The following is a 10,211-nucleotide window of genomic DNA, read 5'->3' as shown; positions in this document are numbered from 1 at the left end:
AGGTCAGTTTTATGTTATTTGATACGGTAACATGAGTGCACGTGAGCCGCTTCATTGTAATTTCTGTATTGTTAGACAGACACGGCTGAAAGGTCAATATAACAAAAATAATAAATCTCTCAGGCAGATGCACAAAGAAGATAGCTTTTCTGTGTGAGGATGTGAGTATCTAGAATATATTAAAAATACATTTTCAAATTAGGTAAATGTTAACTTTAGTTGCAATAACTATAAACCATTCTTGGTAAGCAGGCTCTAATAGAACAGAATAAACAGGAACAGGTCTTCACAGTAAATTCTGGCTCTCTCAGATTAGAAAAAGAAATTGTCTTTTTCTAAGGTCAGATCAAATGTGATGTGAAAGCATCAAAACTAGTTTCACATTTCTTTATAACAGACCAATCAAACAGTGGGCACAAAAAATGGAGAAATGTCTTTTCTCCATGTGACAGTCAAATGTATCCCTATCCATAAGGTCAAGTAGAACAAAATGCAACTATCCCATCAAACAGTAGATAAGTTCCTTGATTGGTAAAACTACTAATAATATCACCTCGGGCTGAATTTAATACATTCATTCAACCAGATTTAGAATGTTCCAAATCAGTACTTAATAAATCAAACATTTTGTAGATATGAAATATATAAGGTATGTGGTATTTGCATACTATGTATATACACTTATATTTATATAATGATTTGATGTTTAGTCTCAAAGGGAAGTACTACAGTGGGAAGAAAGAAAAAAGTGTCAGCAGACTGTTCAAAGACTCCATAGTCAGTTGAAGAACAAAGAGCAAGAGCTAGAGAAAGTCCAAAAATCTAGCAAACTACAGAGAGAACAGGTAATATATCAAATTTATCACAAGAATGACTCCTGATAGATTTGACTTTTTCATTAAACCAGTTTTTTGGGTTGTATCTCAAGTCAATTCCATTTTTGTAGTACCGCTAATTGTTATATATATATGGTGTTGACTAGGTGCCTTCCCTTTAGTCTATCATTTTAAAATTAGGAATGGCTAGTGAAGGTAGTTGTCATGTAGCTTTCTGCAAAACTCAACAAACAAACAGCTTTTAATATGTGAATATTAAATTTTGGTATATTATTAATCTTCAGGTATTCAGTATTCTTTTTTTTTTTGTTGCAATATTTAATTTGAGAGTGTTAACCAAAATTCATCATTGTTACATATGTTCATAAAGAGGTAGTATTATGTTTTCTCCTTAGTAATTTAAAGTTATGATTTTTTTTCGTTCTCCTCTCTCTGAAGAGAACAAAAAATACCATGTGCTGTGACATTATATAGTATGTTAGATTGTTTCCTTAGGCTTGCAAAAAACATCTTAATGAAAATAACTTAGTTTTTTACCTAGTTATTACTGTTAAAATAGAACATTTGGAGAAAAGTAATATGGTTATACAATGGCAATGGTGTATAGTAAAAGTTTGAAATTTTACATGGTGACTATATTCAATGGATGTTTGTAGTTAATTTATAATTATAGATATCGGTAAAAAAAATTTTTTTGATTTAAGTCACATTTTATGAAAGATTTTATTTATCTACCTACTGCGAAGTATTGAAATTCATCATAACACAAACACATTTCAATATCTTTATTAAATTATCCTTTATATTTTTGTGATTTCCATGTATTTATAATGTTCAAATTTTGACATGGCTTAAAAAATTATACATTTTACGTGTCTTTGTTTGTTCACTAGCCTACAAAAACAGATGGTGCACAAAATTTGTTGTTTGGACATTACTTGTTCATCCAGCTCCTTCTAATAATGATTGAAAATTGAAATAACAGATGGAGTAAAAGTGTGGTCATTCAATTTACAATTTTCTTCCTCAGTGTAATCATTATATAATATACTGCTTTTAAAAATTAAACCTAAGAAAATGATAGCTTTTCTAGTAACATTGTTTTCTTGTGTAGATTTATAAATGTTATTTTTTTCTTAGAACTTGGTTCACTTATTTTTCTAATGTGTGGATTAGTATCTCTTCCATATTTTGTTTGACAAGTGTACTAAATCTCAAAAATCATCATATTTACCAGTAATAACAACCATAGAAACATAATGAATAGTTTGTTTGTTGAGTTTTGCAGAAAGCTACATGACAACTACCTTCACTAGCCATTCCTAATTTTAAAATGATAGACTAAAGGGAAGGCAGCTAGTCAACACCATCCACTACCAACTCTTGGGCTACTCTTCACCAGCAAACAGTGAGGTTAACTTTTACATTATAACGAACCAAAGACTGAAAGAGCGAGAATTTTCAGTGACAGGGTTTGATCACATAGGTGGCAAAGCGAGCACCCTAAATACCAGGTCCATTTCAGAATGGAATCATCATAAAACATCTTTTTATACTGGTGTTCAGAACAAAGCTGATATTGCAATAATATTTTCCACATACTGATATATAAAATTGTACTTATCAATATTCCTTATAGGTCTATATCCAAAATTGTTGAAGAAGTATAAATTATAACTATTTCTAGTACATTTTTTGTGTAAAACCACTGAGGAGATTCTTTATAAATCATAAATATGGCTCAAAATATATTTTTTTATGAATCATAGATATTCCAAATATTCATAAAGAAATTTGAAAAAATTCGTTGTATACATCTTAATTACTGCCATGCTTGAGACTAGGTCATGAATGAATCTGGTTTACAGAATGTTCACTGGTGAAGATCAACCACTTGTGAGTTTCACACATTAATTTCCTTATGTGTGTAAATATCATACTGGGGTTTTGTACTGTTTCAGCATATGATCATTACAAACCATTCAGAACTGTATAATTGGTATTATTACAGCATACACTGCTTTTATTTACTGATATTTTTTAAAAAAGCAACAAAACACTGTTAAATTTTCAAATATGTGTTCAGAATGTTTTTAATTTGAAGTTTCCAATTTTTTTTAGCAATTTTGTTTTTGTTTTACCAAAGTAGCATGTGTACTGAATGTGAATATTGTACTTTTTATTATTCCTATATTTGAAGATACACAAAAAATGTATTGAGGCTTTCCTAACATTTGGATTTGTATCTCTCTGATAGCCAGGTGATTAGGGTGCTCAATTCGCTGTCTGCGGGTCACGGGTTCGATTTCCCGACAAAACCACAAAACATGCTCGCCCTTTCAGCCTTGGGGGCATTATAATGTGACGGTCAATCCCACTATTTGTTGGTAAAAGAATAGCCCAAGAATTGGCGCTGGGTGGGGATGGCTAGCTGCCTTCCCTCTAGTCTTACACTGCTAAATTAGGGACAGCTAGTGCAAATAGCCCTCGTTTAGCTTTGTGCGAAATTCATAACAAACAATCTCTCTGATGTTACACTGTTCTTCTTAAAGCATTCTAAAATGTCGCTGTAACACAAGATGTTGGGAAGAGACATCATTTTTCTTCAAGTTTTAAATCACATAAGCTGTGGTCTGGGCACTATAGACTGAAAAGCTACACTGGCTTCTGTTAATTATATACAAAATCTTCCAAATCTACATGGAACCAAAATCGTGTAGCATCATGTTGTTTACATGTATTACTTTTATTACGGTATTCTTAAAAAAACTTCAAATGTTGGGAAGACAACAAAATGATAAATTACTCACACTGAATTGTTCAGATGCAAAATAAAGAATGAGAGTTATCCATGGACTGTTACAATTATAGAAGAAACATATTGTTTAAATTATAAAATAAGAAAAATGAACAGACATGAAAAATAAGTTAACCACTGATTTAGAAAGTTTATTATTGATGAATAGTTACCAAATTGTGTTTGTGTTACTCCTTTTCTTAATGAAATTCATAAATACATATGAGCAGCATATTTCTCAATAAAATGTTTAAAGCATTTTTAAAGATATATAGAATACAATGAAGTAGTACATAAGATAAGAGTTTGTGTTACAGAAAGTCCATGGCAGTATCTAATATATAAACTAATAACCAGTTGTATTTTAACTTTCTCACTGTGAATAACCTTGTGCAAATATTTCACTGACCGTGAGTGGCGTGTAGGTATTAGACATTTACAAAATCTTCAGCTCAGTGAGATAACTTACAAAAATTTTTAGAGTTTTGTCAATGTACTTTCCTTGTATAACAGTACAAGTCAACTAGTATATTATATGATGCAATTACATCATGTATTGAAATTATTTTGGACTTTCACCTAAAATTTTAAACACTGAATTTCAATTGGGATGGATAAATAAATATACAAGTCACCCAATTCTTGTTTCCTCCAAAACATAATAAATATTTATTACAGTTATTTTGCAACATCATAAAACAATTCAAGCAGCATTGCTGTACAATAATACAAGTCTTGGAATAAAATGTCCTCTTTGAAAATTTCTTTAGAATGTTTTTTCTTTCAATTTGTTATATTCTCAGCAACATCTGCTAATTATATGTAACTAGCAAAGTAACTGGCATTGCTTGGATGAAAGTGGCTTTAACTGATTTATTTCTTTAGTTACATGCTAATTTATTGATCTACTGTAAAGCTTTTTTGTACACAATATTTTTTGTCTTGATGTCAGGAGCAAAGAAGAAGAGATAATGAGGAGAGAAGCAAATGAAGGATCCACAAAGTTTTTAAATCATTCTAACACGTAATTGATAATGGATAGAATGATTAGGAGAAGTCTTCACACAGAGAAGAAACGTAAATAATAACCATCTTGATCACACATTAATAAAACAAATCTGGCCTTTTCAATTTGAGATCAATTGATCATCATGTTTGCCAAAAATTGCTATAATGGTCACTTTGGCCTCAACTTGCAGCCTCTGAAGCCATGCCCACATAGCCCATGTTACTTCCCACAAGAAGTTGTATCTGTACCCTAAGTGTGGAGTTTGTAGCTTCAAAGATGTGGCCGTACAGACTCACAGAGAGAGAGACAATTGCACTTACATATACAGATGATAGAGGAATCTGAATAACAAAGTGAACAATGAAATAATAACTTTTGCAAAAACATAGGAACATAAGCAAAGTTAACTCTCACCATCTGCAGTGAATATGCTTGGATTAACAAATTAGTAAAATATGCTGTTTAATTTAAATAATAAAATAGCATTTATTACTGTAGTTTTCTAATTGCAATAGGAGCCCATCATGATAAACAAAAACCATATTTATTGACATAGTATGATGGTAGACCTGAGTTATTGTAATAAATATTTTTCATTTATGTCTTAGATTGAAGAAAGTAGAAAAACCTCTGTGGAACATGAAAAAACTATAGCTGCTTTGCAGAAAGTAGCAGAGAAATTACAGAGGGACAATGAAAAACTAAAAGTACAAGTTTCAGAAAATAAGATGAAAAACAAAGAAAGAGAGCTTGCTACAGTAGTAAGTTATTATTCTGGTTAAAATATACAAGTTGCTTTGAATGTGTAAAGTTTAGTATCACTTATAACACTGGCAATATTTTTAAAGCCATTTTGAACAATTGAAGTATGCATATGGTGAATATGGAGTCTGGGGCATTTCCTTATGGATAGTTTGTGACGTGGACTTTTTGTCATGGCATGCAAGTTTTTGTTACAAGTGTTCTTTGTGATTGGTGAATTTTGTTACTAGATTCACCACTACCTAATTCAAGTACTTGAGGACACTACCTGACCCCTCTCTCATTATTAAAGGTGTTTTGAATTCAAATCAAAGTATGTTAAATTACAATTAATGTTTTTATAGACCTAACTCATTTTCACTGTAATTTATGTTTTATGTAATACCATTCATGACACCCTCCCCTGTAATACATCATAATACAGGTTTAGACACCCCCATTATTTAATTTTTGAATGGTACCCAAATAATTGTACAATTACAATCTATTAGCATTTTTTATTAATATCACCAATCAATTTTATATTTAAAAACTACCTGTCACAGAATCGGTATTTGTAACAAAAACTGCCATGTCACAAAAAATGATGTGACAAGAATGCATCCATCACAAGTTGTTCTAGTAACAATGTGGTGGTAACAAAATGTCCAGTAACTAAGTCTTCATAACAAAATGTTCGGATCCCATGCATATGACAATATAATTTTGGGACACAAATTTTACTTTTTTCATATTGAACCCTTTGAGGATCTGTGAAATGTTTGTCTAGGATTACTCTCATCATTCTTATTAGAGGCTTATTACAATCAAACCTAAGGTGTTGAGCAATAGTGTGTAATCATGGCCATCAAACTGAGCATGATCAACAATGTAGGAAGTAGATCTAAGACTACCTAGAACATCACTCTTAGATGATGCAATTAACCCTCTGTATAACCATGGAGGAAAAATAATATTCAAATGAAAATTTGATATTTAATGATAAAAGAAAAAAAAAGAACTCGAAACCTAAATTAAAGCATAATTGTAATATATTACAATTTTTACATTATAACAAACCAAACAGTATTGAACACAGTGAAATCTGTTAATTTGTAAACATAAACTAAACAATATGAGAAATAATCAATAACCCCAAATAAAGCTTACCCAAGTAATAAACTTAAAAAATATATATAACAACAACTACATGAGACAAATTTCTGTACCTACTATTAGTCTACGTTTGTATTTGTTTTAATGTTCTTCGCCATCAGTGTAACTCAGTTGAGGTGAGCTAACATAGATCTGAACTGCATTTTTCTGCTGGTCATAATTATATTTTGGTATATAAAGTAAGCTACTAAGTGTTACATTAGAAACTTAAAATTTAAAAAGAATTACCTATTAAATGTAGAACTAACTCATGATATCATCCAGAAAGTAAAATGGCCAATGTTTTATTGTTTATGTCACTGAAGAAAGACAACAAAGGAAAATAAGGAGAGAAGAAATATTTAATTTTTTTACTCTTATGCAGGAACATTTTTCTCTGATAGTTAGTTAATCTTTGTTGCTCAAAGCAGTTTTTCTCATCCATAGTAACTAACCAGCATATCAGAAACAAATGACTATCTTTCTTATTGGATCAAGCACACTAGAGAGAGAGAGAGAGAGAGATACACATGTTCATATTGCCCAGTAAGATGTGATAATGAGTCAAAGTATGTTGATACATTTAAACAAACAAAGATGATGATATTTACACAGGTCACACATTTGTCAGGAATATTACATTTATAACTAGAAATTTTGGGGGGGATGATTTTGTTAAAACTATTGAGGATACCATTTTTTTGCGAGATAGTATTAGGTTCTACCTCAAGTGAAAACAAATACTCAGTTTGGATTGATATTTCCTTATTTATCCCTAAAAATTACAAAACATGTAAAGAATTTCAGCTAAATTTATCCCTAAATTTAACTAAAATTGAAAAATTTGTTTAAGTGATTGTACTTTTGAAACAGGGAATTCAAACAGTAAAGAGTGACGGTGAAAGTAAAAAATTGTCAATGCTTAATAGTCCATCCAGAACTAAAACAATGGATCAGAAAACTAGTGATCTTTTGTTAGAAACTGAAAAACTAAGAGAAGAACTAACTAAGGTAAGTAGATAATTTCTTCAGAATAAAAGTAGTTTTGGTGTAGCATGTTGTGAAATTCAGTGTCATCTTTTCTGAAGCTCATTTATTTAAGTGTTTCAAATTATTCACTTCAAATCAGGCAGACTGATACTGAAAGCCTTTCCTTATTAAGCCTGAATTCATGCTGTCAGCAAAACTTTTACCTCAAGATTTCTGACTGTCCTTTTATATGTTTGCATGCCATATATGCCACTTACCCATATTCCATTCTCCCACCTACCATGTGACTTATTGCATCAGTGGATATTACACTGTGCTCCCACTATAAGTTAGATTTATTTGTTGACAGTCATGCTGTATGACTTTGTTAGTTTGTGTGTCTTTTAGTCTTTACTTACACAGTACGAATTCGACAGCATCTGTTGTTTGTATAACTACATCTATTATTCATAGTGATAAAGTGTTCCTTGGCGAAAATATTTTTCCAAAGTTTGTGAAACTATAGAGGGGAGAAAAAGCAAGTGCTATTAATAACAAAGTTCTTTGTCTTACCGTAATACATTTCCAGTGCTTTCTCAGCATTGTCAGTTCCACATATTTCTACCATTTTATACTGATGTTACTGAAGAGTAGGCAGTTTTTGTGGATGCTTCACTTGCATAACACTAATAATTTTGGAGTTGGGAAACATTTTCAAAACTATCTCTGTATTCCTACACTTCATGTTCCCCTTTTCTTATCAGTTGTTTACACTGTATGTTATTAGTTTACTCGTTTTGATAAATTATTTTTCTGCACAGTTACTGACAATATCTACTTTGATGTCATTTTCACCTATGAGTTTCACTGGTAATGTTGCTGTTACCAAATGGCTCTTTCTTTAACATTTTTGCCCTGTCAGGTGGAGTTGCAAGGTACTCATCTTTTAATAAGATGACCTCCATTATATATACCTATGAGTTTATTTAAAAAAAAATTGCTTAATATTTGTTTTTGCAGGTCTTTTTCACTGGTTTCACATTCGTGTGAAGCTAACTTGCTCTAGTTGATTAGGGTTTTAGCATCTGGTTTTGCTTTAGGTCATCATTCCATTCTAGAGTCATGTATGTATTATTTTATTTTTTGATGCTCATTACATCTACTCATAAATCTAGTGCAGTGTCCTATTGTGGCAACAGTAAGTCTACAAAGTTCTAAAATTTAAATCTGGCATTCGTTAGCTGTGGTGGATGGAGCATAGATAGCCTATTGTGTAGCATTGCACTCAAGCACATAAACAAATTTTTTGGTAGCTAGCATTTATGTAAATGAGGTCGGTGTTTATAACTCTCTCGTTGAGTCTACTGGATGACTCTTCTGTACAGACTTTTGAGGAATCATCTCAGACATTTATTTTTCTGTGGACCCTTCACTTCATGTGTCTTGGATTCATCAGATTCTTTACTTTGTTTTTTTATTTCTCATCCATAATTCCATCTTCTATTCAATTTTTCCATACCAAAGGAAGGTCATACTGCATGTTGACTCAGAGTTTTTTGCTCTCATCTTTTTGTTGTGACACAGATAACAGATTAGGAATTGGTCATAAATCATTCCAGTCTCATTTTTATCAAGATATATCTTATTGTTCAGTGAATCCTATGTGAATTTCATAACAGTTCCTTTGTTGATGCTTTTGGTTGACACACAGTTTCACATCTCTTATATCTACATACTGATTGACCCATCTTCATTTTTTGCATGATGAAGTGAATTGTCACTTTACAACCTTCGTATTTGGTCTGTATTAGATGTTCTATGAATTAACATGTATAGTGACAGCTGTCATTAGACTCATACACACATTCCATATTGATTGTCATCCTTAAGTGGATGATTTAGAGGATTCTTGCTCAATGGTTGCCTCGTATTGAATTGTCCTCCAGTTTGTTTCTGCTGTGGGTTGGACTGTTCAAGAGTTCAGATCTCATCATGTGCCTACTTACAGTCTTGTTCATCTGAGATTTTGTATTATCACACACTCTTGAACTCTTTACCCATATAAGTGGACTTTGCAATCCCACGAATTTTGGTTATGCATACTTCTCCATCAATCAATCACGTGATCTCTGATTTGGGAATGATAGCTTCTCTTTTAGTGGGGGATATCCCCTTCTCACATTCATATGTTGAGAGTTTTGAGTTGTTCCACATACATGACAGGAGTTCCTGCCCTTCCTACCCTACTGCTATGTTCTTCTAGTCACAGAAACTTCAAATGTGATGACATATTTCACCATGCTAGTAGGGTTTCTCATAGCACTTGTTTGCTATGGTGTCTATGTTGTTGTTTTTTTTTGCAGCTGAGCTGTCATTTCTTGGATTTTTCCAATGGTATCAGTTGTCTCTGCTTGATGCATTTATGACAACTATGCATTATCAACTGATGCTATGAGCCCATTGGGGGAAAAAACATTATGCCTAGCCTTTTAATTTTCTTTCTTGGATATTGAACCAAGATCAGTTGATCCCATTGTCCTGCCCTTCTTTTTCTTTCTCAGACTGACCTGCTTCATCTTGTTTTCAACTCCTCTTGTCTCTCTCATAGGAATTATTTTCCCTTACTTTTGATACATTTGGATCAATGATGGTTGTCATTAAAAGTATTGGAATACAGCAATATGATATGAGCATCGTATTGTGA

At 31.9% G+C, this 10,211-nt stretch overlaps 1 protein-coding gene across 1 annotated transcript in view; it reads left to right on the top strand.

Annotated features, from left to right (window-relative positions):
* The window catches only part of LOC106463424 (centrosomal protein of 290 kDa-like), a 149,136-nt gene that overhangs the window by 125,739 nt on the left and 13,186 nt on the right, over positions 1 to 10,211 (top strand). Inside the window, exons 36-39 of the mRNA XM_022390915.1 lie at positions 711 to 845; positions 5,251 to 5,403; positions 7,412 to 7,549; positions 10,116 to 10,207. Coding sequence (XP_022246623.1) covers positions 711 to 845; positions 5,251 to 5,403; positions 7,412 to 7,549; positions 10,116 to 10,207 — 518 coding nt within the window. The remainder of the gene's footprint in view (positions 1 to 710; positions 846 to 5,250; positions 5,404 to 7,411; positions 7,550 to 10,115; positions 10,208 to 10,211) is intronic.

The sequence above is a fragment of the Limulus polyphemus genome, unplaced genomic scaffold (assembly GCF_000517525.1).
Source record: "Limulus polyphemus unplaced genomic scaffold, Limulus_polyphemus-2.1.2 Scaffold1403, whole genome shotgun sequence".
NCBI lineage: Eukaryota > Metazoa > Arthropoda > Merostomata > Xiphosura > Limulidae > Limulus > Limulus polyphemus.
Note: the sequence above shows the minus strand (reverse complement) of the source record. Positions and strands in the feature narration are given on the sequence as shown.